This window comes from Helobdella robusta (genome assembly GCF_000326865.2).
Source record: "Helobdella robusta unplaced genomic scaffold HELROscaffold_4, whole genome shotgun sequence".
Taxonomy (NCBI): Eukaryota; Metazoa; Annelida; class Clitellata; order Rhynchobdellida; family Glossiphoniidae; genus Helobdella; species Helobdella robusta.
In genome coordinates, this window is record NW_008704902.1 from 8,871,173 (window position 1) to 8,896,035 (window position 24,863).

Genomic DNA, 24,863 nt, shown 5'->3' on the forward strand with positions numbered 1-24,863 from the left:
TTCTGATATAATTTTTTTCTAGCTTTACTTTCAGGCAATAAGAATTAAATGAATGTTCGTGATTTCAGATGGTACGCACAAAGTTCGGAAACAACACCCAGCAACAAAATATCCGATGCCATTTATAACATAAGATACTTTTACACACATATTGTCAATGGAGTTAGTTATTTGACCGATTTTCTTTTGAGTTTTAAAGTATACCACATTTGCGTTCTCAACTAAAAAAAAACAAAAATTTCAGATTAATGATAGATATGCAAGTATTCAACAGAATGACATGTCGTTTTATGTCAAGTTGGTTGGATATTACATAGCACAGGTTTATCATTTGTATTTTTTCAACAAACAAATTAATTATTTAAAAACTTATTTACAACAAATACATAACGTCTGCAAATCAACTGTGAATCAACATTTTGAAGTGATCGATTAAGGACATTCGAACACGGTCACTGCAGCAGAAACGCCATTGCACCATTGCGCCAATTAAAGTAGGCTTATTGCTATTACAAGAATTTATTTTTTCTGAAACAATCTGTTACAGACCCCCAGTGATTCGCTATTCACAGAAAAACCAGGAATAAAACTGTCATCTTCTGCAACGCAGGCATATTATGCTTTAGATGAGTTTGAAAATTGGATTGCTGACAACGTAAAACCTCCGAGCCCATTTCCGCGATTTGACTCTGCAGCCCTATTTACGGAGTTAGTGCATTAAACAAGCCAATAGAACTTTCAAACATGATTCAATAATTTGATGTGGTTTTGAAATTTTTTTATGTAAAACCTTTGTTCAATGTTATGTTTAGCTATACCATGTTAGCGTACAACTCATACGGCACATACCAAATAACTGGCCTTGCAAACATTGGAGCAACATGCACTCTCCGGGGAGTTTCGATTAACAAGGATTTTGGCCAATACGCTACTATTGAAACTGCTTCTCATGAAATTGGACACAAGTAAGCATGACTTTTAGAAATCATACAATTTTTTTAATCTAAATAATTTATTGAAAACATTTGTAATACAATAATACAATTGACGAATATCATTTTTTTTAAATTGAACGGAATCTTCGAAAATAATTTTTAAATTTATGTTTTGTCTGGTTTTTCTTTTTGATTTTCTGGCACTTTTAGAAATAATTTTTTTTTATTTTTAATAAATTTAATAAAGTTAGTGGAAAACGTCAAATTAAATTTGTTTTTTTATAGTTATTTTTAGTAAAAAAAACTTTTTTGTGTAGTAATATAATCAACACAAAACAATAGAATGTAATGTAATGTAGTGTATTATAATACAATACAATACAATAAAATACAAAACAAAACAGTACAATACAATACAAACAATACAATACAATACGATTGGATATGATATGATATGATATGATATGATAAGATATAATATAATATAATATAATATAATATAATATAATATAGTATAGTATAGTATAGTACAGAATAGTATAGTATAGTTTAGTATAGTATAGTTTAGTATAGTATAATATAATATAATATAATATAATATAATATAATATAATATAATATAATATAATATAATATAATATAACATAACATAATAAAATATAATATAATATAATGTAATATAACATAACATAATATAATATATTATAATATAACATAACATAACACAACACAACACAATATATAATATAATATAACATAACATAACATAATAAAATATAATATAATATAATGTAATATAACATAACATAACATAACATAATATAATATAATATAATATAACATTACAAAACATAACATAATATAATATAACAAATCACGACATGACATGACATAATATAATAATATATAAAATATAATATTGACGATCAAATAAGTGTGAATCTACCGTGCAATGTTCAAACAACTGTTTTTTGTTCATTTTTATTGTTTAGAGTATAACTGAACAAATTATGTTGTTTTTGAATGGTTTCATTTGTAAAATTTCAACGGATGATAAAAATTGTTTCAAATTCAAAACATTGCAAAACCGATACCAAATATGATACATACGGAGTTTAATTTGAAACTTTAAATTTGAAAACAGTTTGGGAGCTTGGCACGATGGGTCGAACAACACATGCGGTGCAAGTGACCAGTTCATCATGTCACCTGCTCCTGGAAGTCTCACCAACCAAACCTTCAACAATCCGTTCACTTTCTCTCAATGTTCAATCAACTACTTTAGAAATTACATAGCTAAATTGGACCAGTAAGAATACAATCTTTCAATATAAAAACACCATGTTTAAAAACCAATGTTTTATATTAACAGAGGCAACAACAACTGCTTGCTTAACGAAGCTTTCGATGTTGAACCCACTGATCAGGCTGGATTCCTTCAACAATATCCAGGACAGAAATATTCTGTCGACAAACAATGCCAACTTTTGTACGGACAAAACGCATTCTACTGCGCGGTTAGTTAGTTTAATGCTTTCTGTCAAAACGCGTGTCAAAACAAAAACGCGTCATTCAAAATTTTTTAGGGTGGCGGAGAAAGAGATGCATCAATCTGCAGAGAGTTGAAATGTTACGATCCATCGCAAGGCAAATGCGTGAGCAGAGTGGAACAAAGAGCGTTAGATGGCACAACGTGTTCCAACAAATTTTGGTGTATTAGAGGAGTTTGTGTGGCCGATAACAGGGCTTCTGCTGCGCCCGGTAAGCTCACATATTTTTAAATGTTTCATTCTTTAAATGAGAACAAATAAATGTTTTTGCATGACATATTAAAATATTTATTTTTGATACGAATATTCTCAGCTTCGTGCATCTATGGTGACTACAAAGATGTCTTCAACTATCAGAGTGGATCCATAAGTTGCTCCTATATGACATCCAACCTGCCCTGGATGTGTTACGATAATTATTACTCAGCTCTGTGCTGCACATCTTGCGCAAAAATTAGAAATAATAAATTTCCAGGTTCAACTTTATTTTTTATAAAATTTATATTAGACGATCATTAGTTTTATTTTCTTGTTATAATTAGGCTGCGAGTATGGTGACCGAGATAACACATGTGCTTCAATATCTTCTCGCCAATGCTACGACTCCAACAAACAATCACAATGTTGTGCTACCTGTTTGAAAAGAGAATTGAATTTGCCTGTTCCTAATTGCAGATACGGAGATAAAGTTAGTTGGTGTCCAACCATCTCAGCTAGTTCTTGCTACTCATCAAACGATTCTTGTTGCCAATATTGTCTACAATATCAAACCAATATTCCAGGTTTTTTAAATTTAATAGATGTCTGACAGAACTTCTTTGCATTTTGTATTACTTTTTTTTCACCCAGGTTGTGATTATGGTGACAAAATGTCAGGGTGCACATTAGATGTCTGCCAATACCCATCTTACTTGCCTTATTGTTGTAAGACATGCCAAGCATACATTAGTACTAGTACGGCTAAATTACCTAGCACCACAACAACCACAACAACCACGACAACTCTAAAACCGGTTTCTGCCAGTTGCCCAAATGGCGATTCAGCATCGTGGTGCTCAACTATAACAGCAGATGCTTGTTATGGAAGCAGCAGTACATGCTGTGCTACGTGTCCAAAATTTTACAATCCATCAAACATAGGTTTGATAATATTTTTTTGAATGTCGAATTAAGTGTTGAAACTATTAATAAAACAATAAGGCTGTGAATATGGAGACCAAGCATCTTGGTGCAGCACTTACGTTAAAAGTAACGTGGAGTGTCAGAAAAGTGAAGTTGCAAGTTTGTGCTGTGCCTCTTGCAAACAATTCAAATCTCCAAACTCAGGTTTGCAAACTTCGTTCAACATGTCTAATGAATTCAAAATTTGATACAAATTTTTTTGATGGAATCGTTAATTTAAAATAAATTGTATATTATTTCTTACAATAGGTAATTTTTAATTTCATATCTGATCATAAAAAATAACATAATGAATAAACAAATGAACAAAAAAATAAAAAATTATTACTATGTAAGTAAGTAGATATTGACACATTACTTTATTATACAAGCACTGTGTTAAATTAGAAGACGACGTGCTGATGTGAACCTTAAGTTTTTTATCATAATTTGTTTGTCAGCCGGCCATATTTTATCAGATGAATAAATGAATAACTTCACATGTTTTATTAATTTATTTTTCTTTTTTATTTTTATTAAATGTATTTAATCAGTTATTTAAATTTTTATGGATAAATATGATAGAATTAAAACGTAAAAATTTTCAAAAGAAACTCCATCGTGTCCATATGGCGACCAGGCAAATTATTGTTCCTCTGTAAACTCGTGGGATTGCTACAGCAGTAAAAGCATTTGTTGCATATCCTGTGCAAAATATTTCAACTCCACTTTCAAAGGTGATTCAATTTAAATTATATATCACACTAGTTTGCACGTTTACCATTTATCAAAAGGCTGTGAGTACGGGAACCAAGTACCGTGGTGTGAATCATACGTCCAAGGAATAACTGAATGTCAGAGACCAGAAGTTGCAGCATACTGCTGTAAAACGTGCGCTAGCATCAAGCCACAATCTCTGCTTAGTACGTTGGTGCATTATTTTTCAAAACATTGAAGACTTAAATATCTTAAAACTAAATAATACAATTTTATTACAGGTACTACAGGTCCAGTGTGCTTAGATGGAGCTGATTGGTGCAACGGACTGTTTGCTGGTTATTGTTATGATGCCAGCGTTGAAAAAACGTGTTGTGCTACCTGCAAGAAATATTTGAATGGAAGAACTGGAAGTTAGTAGACGTTGTTCCCAGGGTTGCTCCGAATTTTTAATTATATATTTTTTTGAAATTTTATTTCATTTAACAACACACACAACTAAATAGCATGAACATTTATAAAACTTTTAACTGAAAATTAAACAGCCGCTGCATTTTCAAATTGAATATGAGTTAAAATTAATATTTTTCCAATAGACTGCAGGTATGGCGACTTCTACAGTTGGTGCAAACCAGAATACTGCGCCATGAACTCAGTCGAATGCTGTTCAACGTGCCAATGAATGTTTTTTAAGTGTTGTTATTTTGTTTTGAAACATTTCTAATTTTTTTTTTACTTTTTTATAAGGTCTGCATAACTGTCCCAATATTTGTAAATTTTTTAAAAATTTTTAGTTCAGCATATATCCAGGTATTTTTACATGTCAATAATGATGGCTTACTTTTTATTTGCTGTTTTGAATTTTTATTTTTATTGGATTTCATTGAAGACTAGATAAAGTTTCAATACATTTTTTAATACAGTTTTTTTAATGAAGTTATGTTGACAAACGTGCAATTGTTGCTTGGATGGTTTTTTAAATAGTTGTTTATGTGGCTGACTGTTCAGATGGGTTTTTTAATACATTTTCTTCAATAAAATTTTTTTGACAAACGTGCAATTATTGTTTGTTTGTTGGCGTCAATCAATCAATCAACCATTCAATGAATGAATTAATTAGTCAATTAATCAAATTAAACTGTACATTTTCATAAGTTCAGTCATCCAACAGTTGGGATTATAATAAGGTAATACCCACATACATATTTAAAACATCAGTTATTGTATGAAGCAGGTCTTTATCTGCCTAGATTATCATAAACGCCAACAACAAACCATGTATGTTTGTATTATTATTATCAAAAATTTATCTAGCGCTAGTTAATAAAATTTAAAAGCGCTCTCAAGCCATAACCATAACACCATAATCTTAAGCGTGGCCCACATAAGAATAAAAATCTGTCCATAGCCAATAGGGGGAAATGAATAAAAATAAATGAAAAAATAAAAAAAAAATAAGAAAAAAATAAAAAAAATAAATAAAAAATAAAACTTGATAACATAAATCATGATAACATAAATTATTACAGTGGAACTTAACAATTGAAAAATTGACAAGAATGTTACTTTAAACTAAACAAGATTAAAAAATAAACCAAACAATATAAATGAAAAAAAAGAAATCACACATTAAACTATTTCATTACAATGTGTACAAAAACGTTTTAAGTCTTTTTAAAACAATCCATAGTCAACCCTGAATCCCTGAGTGAAGATGGCAATCCATTCCATGAAAACATGAAGGCGTGACATGAAAACCAAAATGATTCGATAACATTAAATGTCTCTGACGTGTATAACAAAAAAAGCAGTGGGCCAAGAACTGTTTCTTGAGGTACCCCGAAAATAACCCTACTGACATCAGACTTCATACTACCAATCAGTACCTATTGAGTTCTACCATCCAAATAAGATTTAAACCATTCCAAAACCAAACCACCAATACCAAAACTATGATACAATCTATCTAGTAGAATCCTGTGGTCAACACAGTCAAACGCAGAACTCATATCAATTAAAGCCAGGATTGATATCCTCTGTACATCAATTGCCAAAAACAGATTAGAGATAACTTGCAAAAACGCCGTCTCAGTAAAATGATGCTTCCTAAAGTCAGACTGATGGACAGGCAGCAACCTGTTTATATTCACGTGATCAAGAATTTGTTTTGTTATCAATCGTTCAATAATCTTAGTAATAAAAATAAGATTAGACACTGCTCTCAAATCATCCGACCACTCATCCAAAGACATCGCCATCATATCATCAGACATTCAACAACAAATTAACAAACTAAAACAAACACGCTGGATAGATTTCCTGGGCAGTTTCTATAGAAATATTAACACCAATCCCTTTTGGAGTACCATAAAAACTCCAAATGGCCAACAAATACAATATCCCAACAGTGCCATCAGTTTCAACAACAGGACAGCAACAATCAACCTGCAGATGGCCAACTTATTCAAAAAACAGTTTACCGCAACTAATCATCATACATCTAAAAAATCAAAAAGAATCACTAATTGAACAATCAAGAAATTAATACTTGATGATCATCCGACTCTCACACCAGATCAGGTTTCAGCAGCAATAAAGCACTCTAAACCGTCCAAAGCTTCAGGACCAGACAACCTGACAACCGTTCACTTTAAACATTTAGGCCATACAAAAATTTCCTTTCTAATTAAACCATTGAATGAATCTCTGCAAACCTGCAGAATTCCAAACATATACAAAAAAAGACAAAATAATCCCTCTTCTCAAACCCGGCAAACCAGACATCGAAGCAAAATCATACCGTTCTATACCACTACTATGCCCGGCCGTAAAAGTACTTGAAAAATGCCTGCTGCCGCTCATAACCAAATATTTAACACTATTTAACATTAACTAACATGGCCTCCGCCCTTATCATTTAACAACCTCTGCATTCATCCTGATTAATTGTCACCGACATTGCCAACGGCCTCAATCAAAAGAAACCTGCTCATCGCACAGTCCTACAGCTCTGGACCTCACAAAGGCATTTGACACGAGAGACGATTAATCATCAAACGCTGTTGTAAAATTGTGTCTAAGCTAAATCGGACTAAAAATATGTCTTTTAAAGTTGAGGTAATGAGGTAATGAGTGGAGGTAGAAGTTCAGGTTCGATGCGAAATCGTAAATGTGATTTATATAGTTATTTGGACTAGTGTTTTGTTCTTATTAATGTTGGTATTCAAATAAACGTTCAACAAAGTTTGCGTTTGAAGCAGTTTTGTTCATCTATCGGAAATCTTGAACCTACTGATATAAAAACCTTATCAGCAATACAGCCGTCATTGAAATTTACAACTTTCCCAAAAATTACAAATATAGCATAGATAATATAACAATCAAATAACAAATTATATAGCGCTATTTTATCATTTCCGCGGTTGAAAAAATATGAAAGTTTATCGAGCAGAATTTTAATATGTCGTACTATAAAAAACATCTGAGTAAGCCATATTTAAACTTTGTTAAATTTGAAAAAAATCTTTATGTTTTTTTTTAATAAATCATTAATTGTCGATGCTACCTTTAGATAAAGTAAGACAAATTTATGAAATTTTTGAATGACATTTGGAAATGAAAGATTTATCATAAGTTTGAACTAATTCTACAGAACTCTACAATAACCAGCAAATACAGTTTATTGTGCTCTTTATGAGTTGAATATTTATTAACGTGTGTGATAAACCGTCAGTTGTAGCTGTTGCATGAAATTCTGAATTACTCAACTGTCATTGTTAGTCGCCTGCATGCTAGCATTCATACAGATTTGTATACAGTCTATATAAATCTTTACATTCAATACTACATAAAATTATATATACTTCTTTACATACAATTATACATACAGTTCTGCATACACTTCTACATACATCCCTACATACAATTCTACGGACAACTTGTTTATTTCCTGTTACAAATTGTATTAATTTTAAAAATTCCGACCAATTCTTAAGAGTAACATCAGATCAGAGGCGGGCAAACTTTTTGCTGTGAGGGCCGCATTAAGAATTATTTAACTTTTGAAGGGCTGCATATAAACTTAAAAAGCAAATTTTTCGATTTGAGAGTCCTCGCGGGCCGCATGAAATAGCTTCGCGGGCCGCATGCGGGCCGTAGTATGCCCACCCCTGGTAACTTGATTAATATTATCTTTGATTATTTTATAATTTTCTAGGTGGTTTAATAAACATTTCTGTTTGTATTTGTTACTTGTTTCAAGTCATATTTAATATTTTTGTCATTTTTGATATTTTAGAAAATGAATAAATGCAGATTCTACTTGAAATATTTAAAAGTATGATTACACATAAATATACTGAAAATATATAGAAGATTAAATTATAAGTGAAGCTGTAAGTGTAGTGCTAACAAAATTCACGGAAGACAATCCTTTGAAGATGACTCACTAAATTTATCTGTTATTCGTTTCTTACCTTCATTAGTTAGCAGGAAATGATAGAACCGGTGAATGATAAACATGTGCGTATGTTACTCAAGCGATCGTGAGAATTATGAGTGTAACAATGCATGAAGTGCTATAAATTCAACAGTTCGTTCTCGTGCATAACATTACAAAGTGAAAAGCAACAAAGTTTGAAACCTTAGAAGATAACATCTACTCAACGGTGAAAAGCGAGATAACCTATAAATTTATTTTATTGAAAAGTTCGTTCAATTATTAAAATAAAAAGATTTAAGTAGTTTTAAATTTTGAATTAATATTTTCTGCATATAATCTATCACTAATACAAAATTCCTATTTCTAATCATGTTAACAACAGAAGAAAGAGATTGAAGCAAGAAATAACTGAAAGATGACCTGGACGTTGTTATGTTTTCTATTGGTTAGTGGCTGGTCGTCGCATGCGTTGGTCATCAACAACTACGAATATTATGCCAGTGAGTTCATCATCAACGCCATCAATATTATCAAACAATTTTTTTGAAACCAAGATGACAAACCACTTCTGTAATTTGTTAATTTTTGTTATAAACCTAGGTGAATAGTCGATCATTGAATAAAAATTTGTTACACGATACTTCATAGCAACATTCACAATCACTATTCAGAAAATGTTTGTTCTGGTCAGCGGTCAGGAAGAGTAGCCCATCCATCCAATTGCTCGCTCTATTACAAATGTACCAACGAAAGAGCGACTTTGATCTCATGCAGCAATGATTATTGGTTTAACTCGAAACTAAAAAAATGCGTTGATCAGGAATTATTTTCGGAAGAAGAGGCAACAAAATGTGGAAAACTACCCAAGTGCTTATTCTTTATATTAATTAACATCACATTCTATTATTTATAACATCAAATTTTGTGGTAAAAAAAAATAAAATCCTTTTCACAGGAACTCCTTCGTTAAGATTCGAAGATGTATCATCGATCCCATAGGTAAATAAATATTTTTAATACCAACCCTATGAAATAATATTTGTAACTTTGTTTAACTTTTGTGATGGAATTTTTTCCAGTCGACGTTCAATGGAAGCATGACAACTTTGAAGAAAAGAGCGTGAGTGCTCTGCCGAAAGAAATTTTGATGCAGATACCTGTCGGAAGTCAGATGAAAACGTTGAAACTAATGAAAAAAGCAAATGCCACAAAAAACTTGAAAGTTTTGGTTAATAAACGCGGGAGGATTGAAACTTGGACAGCAAAAAACGAAGTAAACAATTCTAAATATTAAACCTGTTAAAAACTGATAAGATATTTGTTAAATAACAAAAATATTAAAGCATTCAACAAATATTAAATTAACGAATATTATTTCAGACATGGAGTGTATACAGCGATTTAAATTCAGAGTCATCTGTCTCTGTAGCTATCCAGGACACCAATGGAATCAAAAATGTTGTTTATGTAAGTAAACTATGATGAAAAAAATCAACTTTAAATCTTCAAAAATTAATTTTAAAAATACAAATTATAAAAACAGGATGGCTCTTTTGTAGACAACCAAAAGAAATACTACATAAGATCGGATGAAGGCAGGCGGTCTAGTCCACTAGAAGCAAGTAAGACAAGGCCACTGATCATCAACGGCTCCAGCTATTTGCTTGTTGAAGAAAATAAGTTGGCTAGTCAGTACGATACTTTGCGAGGTCTGGTTCCTTTCATTCATCGAAGTTTTGCGGCAATCAAAAAAGTTTTAATAATTTAATTGAATAAAATTTTCACAATGATAATTTAATTAGTAATAAGTTCGATAATATCAACGTACAAATCCAAGAATATTAACAGTAGTTCAATATAATCAACTTTGGTTGAAAAAATGTTACAGCATCGACGTTTTAAAAATTATTATCAACGTGTAACAATATATTAATTTGATTGGCCGTTCTGAAATATGAAAAAATTTGATTTTCTTGCTGAGTGCTGGCTGGCCTCTGCTTTCGGTGGCTTTTCTTAAAAATGACTTATAATAACAAAATTATATATTTTGCACATTACACAGATGAAAATATAATTTGAAACAAAAGTAAAGTTGAAAAGCCTAAAACATTTTTTGAGTAAATAAAAGTACAGCTATAAAATTGTGATTTCAAATAAATTTATTGCAGATTCTACTGATTATAACTACAAAATTAATTCAAAAAATTCAGATGAAGGAAAATAAATTAATAATATTTATTTTTATTTCTTAAATAGCTGCCCAATCTACATCGGCTAATGTGACATCGTTGATGACGAACCTCGAAAAACTGGTTAATGCGCAACTTCAATCGGGCGCTACAAAGAGGAAATTCGGACTTGAACTCTTCATCGTTTTAGACTACTCCATTTTTTACAAGTAAACGAAACCTTTTCGGGAAAAAATTATCACATTTGATACTTTGCATTAGCGGCAACTATGTAGAACAAAACGAAAACGTTTGAATCAGTCATTCATATTGTGACGATTAAAAGCGAACCTTAATTTGAACAAAGGTGGTACTCACAAAGCAAGGAAACGAACGACCTCGCAAGAACAGCTGATGCTATTTACAACATCAGATATTTCTACACTCACGTTGTTAACGGGGTTAGTAATAAAATTGAACGAACGAGCAAATAAATTATGAATGAATGGATGAATGAATGAATGAATGAATGAATGAATGAATGAGTGAGTGAGTGAGTGAGTGAGTGAGCGAGCGAATGAATGAATGAATAATTAAGATTATACATTGATAAAAAGTTTTCCACGTGATTCGTGGTCGTTTCACCATTCAACCAGATCAACGACAGGTACGCAAGCATTCAGGAGGACGACATGTCTTTTTACGTCAAACTTGTCGGTTACTACATTGCGCAAGTAAGTGGAGTCGCTTTAAGTCGCTATAAGAATAACAATTCAAACGTTAGATGGCGTTGCAATATTAACTATATGGTCTCAAGTATAATAAATAAACTTTTGGAAATTACTTGAAAAAGAAATAACGAAATTATTTGTTTAATAAAAAATGATAAATCAAAAAACCAATTTTATTGATATTTTTCTAACAGACTCCAAGTGATTCACAGTTCACAGAGAAACCAAACATAAAATTGTCATCATACGCCACAGAAGCATATAATGCTTTGGATGAGTTTGAAAAGTGGATTGCAAATAATGCGATGAATCTTCCAAGATTTGATTCAGCTGCCCTTTTTACTGAGTGAGTGAGAAAACAAAATGATAAATTTGAATCAATTAATTTGTTCTCAATCGAAAAAATTAATTTTCAATCGATCAATAAATATCTTTTAATAGTTACACTATGCTAGCTTACAACTCCTTTCACAACGACACCTACCAAATAACTGGCCTGGCAAATATTGGAGCAACATGTACACTAAAAGGAGTATCTATCAATAAGAATTTCGGTCAATATGCAACCATTGAAACTGCCTCACACGAAATTGGACACAAGTAAAAATGAATTAATTTTTAAATTTAAACAAAAACTTATATTCATATCATTAAAAATTTGAAAACAGTTTGGGAGCTTGGCACGATGGGTCGGACAACACATGCGGTGCAAGTGACCAGTTCATCATGTCACCTGCTCCTGGAAGTCTCACCAACCAAACCTTCAACAATCCGTTCACTTTCTCTCAATGTTCAATCAACTACTTTAGAAATTACATAGCTAAATTGGACCAGTAAGAATACAATCTTTCAATATAAAAACACCATGTTTAAAAACCAATGTTTTATATTAACAGAGGCAACAACAACTGCTTGCTTAACGAAGCTTTCGATGTTGAACCCACTGATCAGGCTGGATTCCTTCAACAATATCCAGGACAGAAATATTCAGTTGACAAACAATGCCAACTTTTGTACGGACAAAACGCATTCTACTGCGCGGTTAGTTAGTTTAATGCTTTCTGTCAAAACGCGTGTCAAAACAAAAACGCGTCATTCAAAATTTTTTAGGGTGGCGGAGAAAGAGATGCATCGATCTGCAGAGAGTTGAAATGTTACGATCCATCGCAAGGCAAATGTGTGAGCAGAGTGGAACAAAGAGCGTTAGATGGCACAACGTGTTCCAACAAATTTTGGTGTATTAGAGGAGTTTGTGTGGCCGATAACAGGGCTTCTGCTGCGCCCGGTAAGCTCACATATTTTTAAATGTTTCATTCTTTAAATGAGAACAAATAAATGTTTTTGCATGACATATTAAAATATTTATTTTTGATACGAATATTCTCAGCTTCGTGCATCTATGGTGACTACAAAGATGTCTTCAACTATCAGAGTGGATCCATAAGTTGCTCCTATATGACATCCAACCTGCCCTGGATGTGTTACGATAATTATTACTCAGCTCTGTGCTGCACATCTTGCGCAAAAATTAGAAATAAAAAATTTCCAGGTTCAACTTTATTTTTTATAAAATTTATATTAGACGATCATTAGTTTTATTTTCTTGTTATAATTAGGCTGCGAGTATGGTGACCGAGATAACACATGTGCTTCAATATCTTCTCGCCAATGCTACGACTCCAACAAACAATCACAATGTTGTGCTACCTGTTTGAAAAGAGAATTGAATTTGCCTGTTCCTAATTGCAGATACGGAGATAAAGTTGACTGGTGCTCAACAATGTCATCGAACGGATGTTACACATCCAGTGACTACTGCTGCCAGTACTGTTTAACTTTTAAAACTGAAATTCAAAGTAATATTTTTAAACATTTTTTATGCAAAAGAATTGTTTTACCATATTAGAATAAATTTAAATTGTAGACTGTGAGTTCGGGGATAAGATAGCAGGTTGCTCACTTGATCACTGCAAAGACGCGTCGTTAAGACAACAATGTTGTAAAACTTGTCAGTCTTTTACAGTAACAACAACAACGATAACAACGACGACGACAACACAGAAACCATCATCAGGAACATGTCCACTGGGAGACAGAGCATCCTGGTGTTCAACCATAACATCTGACGCGTGCTACGGAAGCAAGGAAACCTGTTGCCTCAAGTGTTCCTCCTTTTATAACCCTTCTTATCCTGGTAAATGATTTTTTACTTGTTCATTTCATTGTGCGTTCTGTTTTTCGTATAAATGGAGAACATAAATTGATTGTAGGCTGTGAATATGGAGACAAAGCTTCCTGGTGCAGATTATACGTTAAGGGTGCAGACGAATGCAAGATATCTGAAGTGGCCAATCTCTGTTGCGCCTCCTGTCGAGCATACATAACTCCCAACTCTGGTGCGTATGAACTGTTTAGTTGAATGACCAGTAACATTGTAATTGATTGAATTTTCTTTGAAACATTAGAAATCCCCTCGTGTCCAAATGGTGACCAGGCATTCTACTGTTCAACAATAAAACCTTCGGAGTGTTACAGTTCAAAAAGCACTTGCTGCACAACTTGCGCAAAATATTACGATTCTACAAACCAAAGTGATTACTTTTTTAAACGACAACAATTGTTTAATGCCATATTTTAGTATTTTAAATAAGTGAACTTCATTTCAGATTGCGAGTATGGTGACAAAGCCGATTGGTGTAGCTCCTATGTGCAAGGACCAGCCGAATGCCAAAGAACGGAAGTTGCCAGTTTATGTTGTAAAACATGCAAAGACAAGAAAAAAATATTTGAAGGTTGGTGCAAAATAATTAACTACATTTTTTTATTTGCAATAGTATTTAACAACAGAGAAAAGTAAATCAAAAATTTGATTTGTTAATGAATAAATAAGAAAAAATTATGAAAACTTGAATAATCATACAAATAAATAAAACAGTGGGAACCTGCGTTGATTCTGCCGATTGGTGTAAAGGCATGTTCGCAGGCTTTTGTTACGATCCCAGTGTTGCTTCAACGTGCTGTGCAGCCTGTGCAAGCTATTCGAAGGAAAGTAAAGGAGGTTCGTCTGTTCTGATTACGTGTTATACATCTTCTAACATTTATATTTCAAGTTAAAAATACTTTTAATTTTTATATATGTCTAATTAATTTAAATCTTCTTGTAAACATTTTAAATGCTTAAACTGATAATAAAATGCAACTTAAATTGATCCGACAGAGTGCCTATACGGTGACATGTACAGCTGGTGCAGCAAGGAGTTTTGCAGCATGAATGCCGCCGAGTGCTGTCAATCATGCAAAAATTAGTTGCAACTTTTTTAACTCAGTATTATTTCTTTTTTAATGTTGGACATTCCTTGTCTTAAATCTGCCATTTTTGCCTATTTATATTATTTAATCCAACTTGCTCATCTCAAGCAATTATTTTATATCAATTTATGTTCTGTTGTGTAATGTTAAAAATTTGTTACTATTTTCAAAGAGCTGACTTTTTAATATTTATTTTTATGTCTATTGAAGTGTCGACTGACATTTTAATTTATTTATACTATAGTAATGTATTTTATAGTTTGCTTTTTGGATTTTGGTCTCCAGTTTTAGATGTAATTTTAATTAAATATTTTGCAACAATTTTTTAAAAAATGAAAATTGAAAACAGATTGTCTCGATTCTTTCATCACAAAACAATCTTTCAGCTAAATGATTGCTTAAAAGTTCACCATTAGTTCACTATAATAATTAAGCTATATCGAGAACAACGGTTTACGGAAAATTCATCGTGGAAAATTCATCGTGGGAAAATTTATCGTGGAAAATTCATCGCGAGAAAATTCATCGTGGGGTAAAATTCATCGGGGAGTAAAATTCATCGTGGAAAAATTCATCGTGGGGTAAAATTCATCGTGGAAAAATTCATCGTGGTGGGGTAAAATTCACCATGGAGTGAATTTCATCGTATATATCGTATATATCGTATATAACATATAACGTATATAATATATACGTATAATATACAAAGTATACTGTATTGGAGGTTATATCAATAGGCAACGTGTAGCATCCATGCTTATTAATACTATCATTTGTATACCCTTAGTATGGTATAAAAAATATATACAAAGGTGGACCGCGGACGTCGGACGTGTCTGAGTAAGTTAAGTAAAAGTCTATAATAAAATACTGTAGGTGAAGTGTGTCAGAAATGAGGAAGTAGTTTTTGCATCACGATTCGCTAATTTTTGTGTAAAAATGTCTCTAAGAATTCGTGTACAGTGAAAAAGGAAAAAGAAAATTAATTGACTCAGGTCACTTGTTCGTAAAAGATGCGGCTACAGAAGAAAAAACTTTCTGGAAATGTGATCAATATCAAAATCTTGTATGTCGGGCACGTTTACATACTCGTCATGACAAAATTGTAAGGTGTGTAATTGCAAAAACTGTTTTTCACAATAAATTTTACCCCACTATGAATTTTCCCACTCGAAGAATTTTCCCCCCCGATGAATTTTCCCACGATGAATTTTCCCCCACGATGAATTTTCCCACGATGAATTTTCCCCCACGATGAATTTTCCCACGATGAATTTGCCACAATGAATTTTCCACGATGAATTTTCCGGACACCGAGAACAACATCGGCCAACCATGAGACCCTCGACAAATCTCGTTTTTAAAACGCATTTTTGTTTCTATCCAACTTGTTACCTTTAATTTATAAACGTTATTGTGTATTTATGTTTGAAGTGTTTTAGTATCAAAACCAAAAATATTTACAATTTTAATAAAGGAAATGGAAATTTTTTAGCGTTTATGTGGAACAATTTGACGTTATTTAAATTGAAAAATTTAGAATTTAATTCTGAACTGCTTCTCAAAACAATTGTAACATAATTAAATCGAATGTGTTTTAATAAATAATCTACATCAATATAAATTTTTTAATCACTACTAACTGGCTAGTAAGAGTGAAAAACTGTGTTTTTGTGAAATAGGTATTGTTTTATTTTTTAAAAATTAAATGAAAAGTCTAAGAGATTTAACTATATATTTTATCCTTATTTATAATTCAATGAAATCAAACACTTGAACAAGTATCAAATACATAAATTAGAACCATCAAAGCGTTTCTTTCAATGGAGTTAACAGAAAACACTTGTAGGTACATAATTTGTCTGTAGTAGTAGAATAGACTTTTCTAACTAGATAATGTATGGAGTTAATTTTTCCTACGGGATTGTTTACAATCAGTACTGAAAGCTTTAGCCTACTCCATCTTACTGTACATGCGTAATGAACTTAAATTGTAAAATTTATAATTCGACAACAAAGAGAAATGTAATAATCGAACATTTCCTCAACAATTTGTGAACACCGAGATGATTTGAACAAAAAATCAAATCTGTTGACACCGTTTTCTTGAAAATATGCAATATGGCGATCGGGTCGTCATTTGATTGGACCATTTTGTTAATTGTTGATGTCGGTTTTTTAACTATGTGAATCTTCTTTTTGACTTTTTATTTGCACGTTGGATTTACTTTTTTACGTTTTCACGATAGCGGAAGAGCAATTTCTATTGCTAAACGTGGTTTGTCAAGAAACCAGATACTCTCACGTGATAATTTCCCTACCGATGGATATTGTAGCATATTCACCACTAAAGGTAAATATGCTACAATATCCATTTATTTATAAGAATTATATAAATTTCACCATCGTCGTCATAATAACCGATTTTATTTCAAATTTCAACGGTTTTCTTTCATCCACAAATCATCAATAATTTTAACTACGACTACAATTCACCATAATCAAGTTTTTAAATGCTACTTGTTTAGTCCATCTCGCAATTTGTCGCTTTTATCAAATAATTTTCGCTAACTAACGAAGTCTTTGTTTAGCGTGATGGTGGCACGTTTTCTCGGTGGTTTTGGAATTTGGGTGGATTCTTGTTTTTTGCTTCTGAACAAGTGAATTCTTTTCTTTTTTACTATGACTATTTTTTCTATATCTTTTTCTATACGATAAATCCATGAACTTGTTAGACTGCTATAAGGCGTGCGAACGAAAAAATATGTTCAAAACATTTTTTTATGCCGAATATTATTTTAACAAGTATTTGTAAAAGTTTCCGTTAATTACAATTGAAAATAAATTTTTCAAAATAAATTTTTATATTTTTATTTGCGCATCGTCATGCTAATATTTATTATCTTTGGCAAGAGTTCATTTTCCTTCTTCCTTCAGTTGTAAGCGTCAAGGCTTTTGAAGATTTGTTTGATTTTGATTGTTTTGTTTAATTTAATTTAATTTTAAAAAACTAAATTTGTTACTTTATCACTCTAATTTGAGAAAATGAGCTTCGATTCGTTAAAGTTGGGAGATGAATTTGTGAATGTTGAAATATCGGTTGAAGTGATAGAAAGTTTTAAAAAAAAACTACCATCCAATGAAGCGTGACATTAAAGAAAAAGTTAAAAATTAAAAAAAAAATGTTTTCTGGAAAGCGCCAAAATTGTTGATCTTGATCCAGATATGCAACACAGTCAGAGGTTGTTTACATATTTTTAAAATATTGTCAAGCCTTAATTTAAATTATTATGATTATTTTAAATTTTTATATATTTTCATATTATGTTAATTTTTGTATATTCGACAATGGTTGCTGCATTAAGTGGGTCTGTAAGCACTATGGAAATGTAAAGCCGTTTGCAAATTTAAAAAAAAACTGGGACACGACCTAACCAGGCATCCTTGTTGTGTGGTTGCACTGCAGCAGTTTATGTGGCATACTGCAAAAATCGGAAAGTAGTAATAGTATTCTTTACAATAATTAAATTTTGTTTATTGTAATTGTGATAATATTTTAAAAATTAAATTGATTGTGATATTTTAAAATTTAAATTGAAATATTTTATAATGATTAGTGATAATTAAATTTTATTTATTGTTGAATGTTGATACTAATACTTAAAAACTAAATTGAAATTTTCAATAATGATTAATGATAATTCAATTTTGTTTATTAATAGTGAAAATAATATTTAAAAAATTGAAATATTTAATAATGAAATAGTAAATTTTTATAGCAAATTTTGTAATGGCTGCTTAAACATTTTAGGAGTTTTGATTATTAAGAGGATGTGTTTGGAGCACATCCATGATGTTGGTACATCTGTATTTGCACTATATGCAGATAACCGACGCCCTGCAGGAGCTGCTTTGGAGCAGGCTAAAAATATGTTGGATGCTGGTGCAAACCCAACACTTTTAACAAATTTCCTACATATCAATCAAACTTTCCTGTAGCAAGAAAAAATATATACAATTTGAAGCATGGTTTTGTCGACAGTCTTGGTATAACAATCTTGGGTCTTTACGTAATTGTTTTGTCTTAACACTTGAACAATGTACCTCTATGCATTACTGAGTAAATATGTGTGCTTGTCTGTGTGTCTTACTATATGACACTTTATGTAATAAATTTTTAATTTTTAAAATTGTCATTCTATAACAAAAATGCTTTATATTGTCTTAATAAACGTCAAATTTTGCGCTTTGACTGCGTCCTGTATCATCAAAATAGCGTCAACTTTGTTGTACAGACTTCGGCCATTTCAACGTGGAATTCGCCGTTCGATTTTCACGCTTTTCACTGTCTAAACGTCGCATTCGCCCGCTCGTGATTCGCACGCCTTATAGCATCTCAACGTCGAATTCGACGTGCGGGTTTCTCACGATTTATAATTTCGAACGTCTGGACGTCGTATTCGCTATTCGCCCATTCGAGATTCGCACGCCTTATAGCATCTCAACGTCTATTTCGCCGTGCGGCCTCACGCTTTATAGCATTAACACGTTCAATTGGCCGTGTGGATTTTTCACGCCTTATAGCATCTCAACGGCGTGTTCGCCGTGCGAATCCGCACGCCTTATAGCACTGACCTTTTTTATAACTTGTAACTATTATTATGTCTCATTCTAGAGACTTTCTCTTGAGCTTCTCTTACACTAATTTGTCTCCGACGAGAGTAGTTCGGCGGCGAATTTTTTACTTTAATCTTAGGGCTAATAATAACAATAAAAACAATAAATTTAATTCTAACAAAAAAATAAATATAGTTAGTAACAATAATTATATTAATCATAATAATACTAATAGCAAGTAATATAACTTTATTAGGTCTCACTTTACTGTAATTAAAACTAATGATAAGAATAATAATTCTATTAATTAAAATAATATAACTAGATTTAAAAGATTTAGATTTAAACTATTCTGGAATGGTCAAAAGACGGCCAAAAATGGTGTTGGAATTTTATTTTTGTCAGAGAACCGCTAGCCTAAGAAGTACTGGATATTAAAAAGAATTAATCCACGTCTCATGTGGATTAGGCTTCGCCTAGAAAAGCAAACAATGACTATTTTTTCTGCATACGCACCACAGACAGGCGAATCAGAAGAGATGAAAAATGATTTCTGGGCTGCGTTCTCTGACAACATCTCAACAATACCAAAATCTGAAACAATCCTGATTGGAGGCGATCTCAATGGCCACGTTGGAGAGAAAACAGATGGTTTTGACAACGTACATGGCGGTTTTGGCTATGGAAAACGGAATGAAGATGGCAACCGCATCCTTGAGTTTGCTGAAAGTCACGGGTTTTGTTTACTGAACACATATTTTAGAAAGAGGTTAGAACATCTCATAACATACAAAAGTGGACCATCAGCCACGCAAATTGATTTCTTCGCTGTCAAGCAACAACACCGAAGGCTATTCAAAAATGTCAAAGTTATACCTGGCGAATCATGTGTCGCCCAACATAGACTCCTTGTGGCAGACTTGGTTGTCGAACTATCACAACATAAGTCTAAACAAATGCCTCGGAGAATCAAAACGTGGAAGCTGAAAAGCAATATTCATCGAGAAAAATTTCAACAGATTGTCGCCACACAATTAGACCACCAATCGCAAGCTAGTGCAGATTGGAGTACATACAAAACCGTTTTAATAAACGCTGCAACTACAGTTTGAGGGAAAACTGGTACAAAACGTCAGCATGAGCGCGACACTTGGTGGTGGAATGACAGTGTACAAAATGCAATAGCTGAAAAGAAAACTGCATACAAGCAATAGAAAAAAGCAAAGTCTGTTGATAACCATAAAATTTTCCGTGAGAAAAACAACTATGCAAGACGTCAAGTCGCACAGGCTCAGACAGATCAGTGCAGAGAGTGGTTCACTAAAAGCAAAGGTGAACAAATGAAATCTCAAATGCAAGACGTCAAGTCGCACAGGCTCAGACAGATCAGTGCAGAGAGTGGCTCGCTAAAAGCTAAGGTGAACAAATGAAATCTCTGTATCGTATAGCAAAACAAGCAAAGCGTACGAAAAAAGACATGGTTGGTGCCTCATGTATCAAAAACGACAAAAATGAGATGGTTTTTGAACAAGATGAGATTAAACTACAGTGGAGAGAATACCTCAACCGTTTGTTAAATGAAACAAATCCCATCACTGTCAACTTTGACGCTCCACCCATTGAAGGTCCGATTCCAGACATCACTGTAGAGGAGCTTACAGAAGCTCTGAAATCTATGAAGGATGGAAAGGCAGCAGGGCCCACTGGACTTACAAATGACATTATCAAAGCATCTGGTACTGCAGGTATCCAAGTGTTACTAAAACTTTGCCGTGAAGTTTGGAGAAATTGCTCAATGCCGACGGAATGGAACTATTATAGCATGACAGTTACGCTATACAAAGGTGATCCATTAAACTGTTTATCATATTGGGGTATACGTCTGTTAGAACACTCCCTGAAAATTGTCGAGAAAATCATTGAGAAGATTAACGTCGTGCATCACAATCGGAAATTATCAATTTGGTTTCCTAGCAAGGAAATCAACAATTGATGCAATTCACATCTTTCGGCAATTGAAGAGAAGTATCTCGCACAGCACATGGGCGTGCTAATTGACTGTGTTTTGTTTATGTATGACTTTCATTTTGTTGTGTGATTCAGTACTTTTATTACTTTTCTTATGAAATGTATTTATTTATTAACGTGGTTGCTAAATGTATTTAACAAATTTTATGAATGTATTATTATTAGTCTATTATTGTAATTTTTGTTTGATTTTAGTCATGGTGGTCTTCGCAAGTACTTTTGTTACTTTTTTGATCTCCTGACTTTTTTTTGTCAAATAAATTTGAAAGAAAAAAAAAGCATCAACAACTATCACACGTTTTGTAGACCTTGAAAAAGCATTTGATCAAGCTACCCGTGAAGCAGTCAAGTGGATTCTACGTCGACAACTCATTCCAGAATATCTTGTTCGACTTGTGATGGAAATGTATACGAATACTAATACTCTCGTCAGCACAACGGTTGGAAACACAGATGCATTTGACATCGGCGTTGGAGTTCACCAAGGCTCGATTCTCAGTCCACTGTTATTTATAATTGTCATGGAAGAAATCACAAAACCGATACGCACTGGTGACATTTGGAATCTAATATATGCTGATGATATCGTTTTGACAGCCACATCTGATCAGAATGCAGCACAGATGTTTGAAGATTTGAACACCAGACTCGCCGATCATGGATTCAAAGTCAACATCAGCAAAACCAAAGCAATGAACACTGGTGAACCCATCCGTTCCACAGCTACTGGACGATGGCCCTGTTCAGTTTGTAAAGCTGGTGTAGGTAACAATTCAATCAAGTGTCAGCAGTGTAACCAGTTGTGTCACAAACGTTGTTCAAAAATAATTGGTACATTATCTAAAATGTCCAATTTTGTTTGTCCTGCTTGCATCAATCCACAACAACAAATTCGAAATAGCAATGTTTTTGAAGCCATTGAGGTAGAAAAAGTCACTTCGTTTCAATTTTTAGGGTATGTTCTGGATTGTACTGGAACAGCTGAAGTTGCCGTTCTAACACGCAGATGTGCAGCTTGGAATAAATCTGTGTTTGCTAGATCTTTTTTTTAATATTTCTGATTCTTGTCTATCTTGGTTTTTTTCTTATCTCTGTAATTGTTTTTCTTCTGTTGTTTTCAATAACTCTATTTATAACTCATCTACTCTTACTTTCGGGGTACCTCAGGTTTTTATCCTTGGCACTCTTCTATTTATATTCTATACTTCTGAACTACCTCGTATTATTAATAATGTTTCTTTCTCTAGTCAACTATATGCTGATGATTCTTATATTTATACTTCTTTTCCTCCATCTAATCTTAATAATGTTTTTCATAATCTATACCTATGTCTTTCTTCAATTATTGCTTGGTCTAACTCTATGTGTTTTAAATTCAATCATTCTAAATTTGAATTAATTTGTTTTAATAAATCTAAACACTCTATTACTATTCCTCCTATTATCTTCCCTGATTCTAAAACTTTTGATGTTTCTCACAAGTTTCGTAGTCTAGGCTTTATCTTTGATTCTAGTATTTCTCTTTCTTTTCAGATTAATAGTGTTGCTAAAAATTCTTACTTTCATTTACGTAGAATAAAAAAAACTTTTGCCTTTTCTTGATGATCCTACCCTTCTCCTTTTTGTTACTTTGTCAGTTTGTCAGATTGATTATTGTAACTCGCTCTACTATAATCCTCCTGATTCTATACTCTATCATTTAAGTAAAGCTTTTAACTCTGCTGCTCGTCTAATTGTTCATGCCCCTTTCTTTTCTCATACATTTCCATATTATGTTCCCTTCCACTGGCTACCTATAAAATATAGAATAATTTTTAAAATTCGAACATTTATGTATTTTGCATTGCACATATGCAAATTTCGCACATTTATTTTTCCATTCAAGCCTTCATATATTTCTAACTCTACTTGTCTCTTCATTCCGTATGTAATACCATTCAGTAGATTAAAAATTTTAAATGATAGCATATTTACTCTTGCACCCAAAATTTGGTTTACAATTTTGCCTTTATCTGTTACAATCAATCCTCGTTTATAGTCTCCATTCGTTATGGGTCGGATTTATTTATTCCATTCATCAGCTTCTGTCTCCAAGCCAATATATCCAATGCGTCTGTTTCCTTGAGACCAAGTGCCTTCAAGTCCTCCTGTATGGTCTGCGTTCAGGACTTTTAGGCGACCTCTTGGGCGGGTGCCAGGCACCTGGTGCTCAGTAACGGAAATTATTGTATTGTTTTCGCTTCGCTTCACATGGCCAAACTATCGTAGGCGATGACGACGACACGCATCCTTCAACGTGCACAGTCCCGATCGGTTCAGGGTCTCGGTTGTATGAATATGGTTCCTTATGTCAAAATGTTGCATCCAACGAGTTCTGCATCTTCATGTCAGTTTGATGAAGCTGCTGTTTGAATTTTGTTGTCATAGGATACGTTTCTGCATCATATATCAGAACAGGACGCATAGCTGTGTTGTACAGCTCTGAGCGCAGCGGTAGAGGAATGCTATGCCACATCAGTACCGAAGCAAGGAGGTGCTTCCTAGCCAAACCAAATGTTCGGGAACAAGCTGTCTACGTACATTCCACCTGATTGCCTCATGAGGCACTTTGTCAAAAGCCTTTTCCATGTCTACAAATACATGGAACAGCTGCTTTTGCTTTGCCAAATATTTTTCCTGTAGTTGACGAATGATATAAATAGCATTAATGGTGATTTTCCCTGCCATTAGGCCTTACTGGTAGTAACCACCTATTGAAACGCACGACAACAGTCTTCTCTCAATGATTTTTTCAATAACTTTTAAGGGGTGTTCAGAAGACGTATACCTCGACATGAGGAGCATTTTAGTAGGTCTCCTTTTCCTTTATATATTGGCACGTTGTGCTATTGTTCCATTCCACTGGTAGTTTAATCAGAGTGGCAAAGAAAACTTTGAAAGATAGGTGCAAGTACAGCCTCTAATCAAAAGTTGAAAAATTGTTTTGATGTCTTCTACAACATAGCTATGAAGACACACCTAATAATAAAATTCAAAAATATTACAACGCACTATGTATTAGGTGAGACGTCTTTTTATTGTTGTAATAAATTCGGAGTTTAACTTTACTATTTGGGTTGGTTGGTGTGACATTTTTATTGTTGGTACTAGGAAGGAACCTTCCTAGTACCAACAATCAAGATAACGACATCACCTTGATATTACAG

General features: G+C 32.9%; 3 protein-coding genes across 3 annotated transcripts; all 3 read left to right on the forward strand.

The window, feature by feature from the left end:
• Positions 1-280: 280 nt before the first annotated feature.
• HELRODRAFT_163020 (hypothetical protein) lies at positions 281-5,045 on the forward strand (the record flags this gene model as incomplete). Its single annotated transcript, XM_009025058.1, has 14 exons — positions 281-322; positions 548-708; positions 813-965; positions 2,080-2,244; positions 2,308-2,452; positions 2,522-2,696; positions 2,799-2,960; positions 3,028-3,267; positions 3,335-3,625; positions 3,686-3,811; positions 4,258-4,383; positions 4,441-4,569; positions 4,645-4,776; positions 4,960-5,045. 14 exons carry the CDS (start codon positions 281-283, stop codon positions 5,043-5,045), a joined length of 2,133 nt encoding a protein of 710 aa, XP_009023306.1.
• A 4,174-nt stretch (positions 5,046-9,219) lies between these two features.
• HELRODRAFT_163021 (hypothetical protein) lies at positions 9,220-15,009 on the forward strand (the record flags this gene model as incomplete). Its single annotated transcript, XM_009025059.1, has 22 exons — positions 9,220-9,304; positions 9,476-9,671; positions 9,760-9,803; positions 9,884-10,026; positions 10,185-10,271; positions 10,348-10,513; positions 11,061-11,202; positions 11,340-11,433; positions 11,629-11,706; positions 11,898-12,049; positions 12,145-12,303; positions 12,372-12,536; positions 12,600-12,744; positions 12,814-12,988; positions 13,091-13,252; positions 13,320-13,559; positions 13,628-13,897; positions 13,974-14,099; positions 14,169-14,294; positions 14,370-14,495; positions 14,639-14,761; positions 14,921-15,009. The coding sequence occupies 22 exons, from the start codon at positions 9,220-9,222 to the stop codon at positions 15,007-15,009; spliced, it is 3,093 nt and encodes a 1,030-aa protein (XP_009023307.1).
• Positions 15,010-18,843: 3,834 nt separating this feature from the next.
• Positions 18,844-19,687, forward strand: HELRODRAFT_163022 (hypothetical protein; the record flags this gene model as incomplete). The annotated part of the gene is made up of 2 exons (XM_009025060.1): positions 18,844-18,955; positions 19,308-19,687. 2 exons carry the CDS (start codon positions 18,844-18,846, stop codon positions 19,685-19,687), a joined length of 492 nt encoding a protein of 163 aa, XP_009023308.1.
• Positions 19,688-24,863: the final 5,176 nt, after the last annotated feature.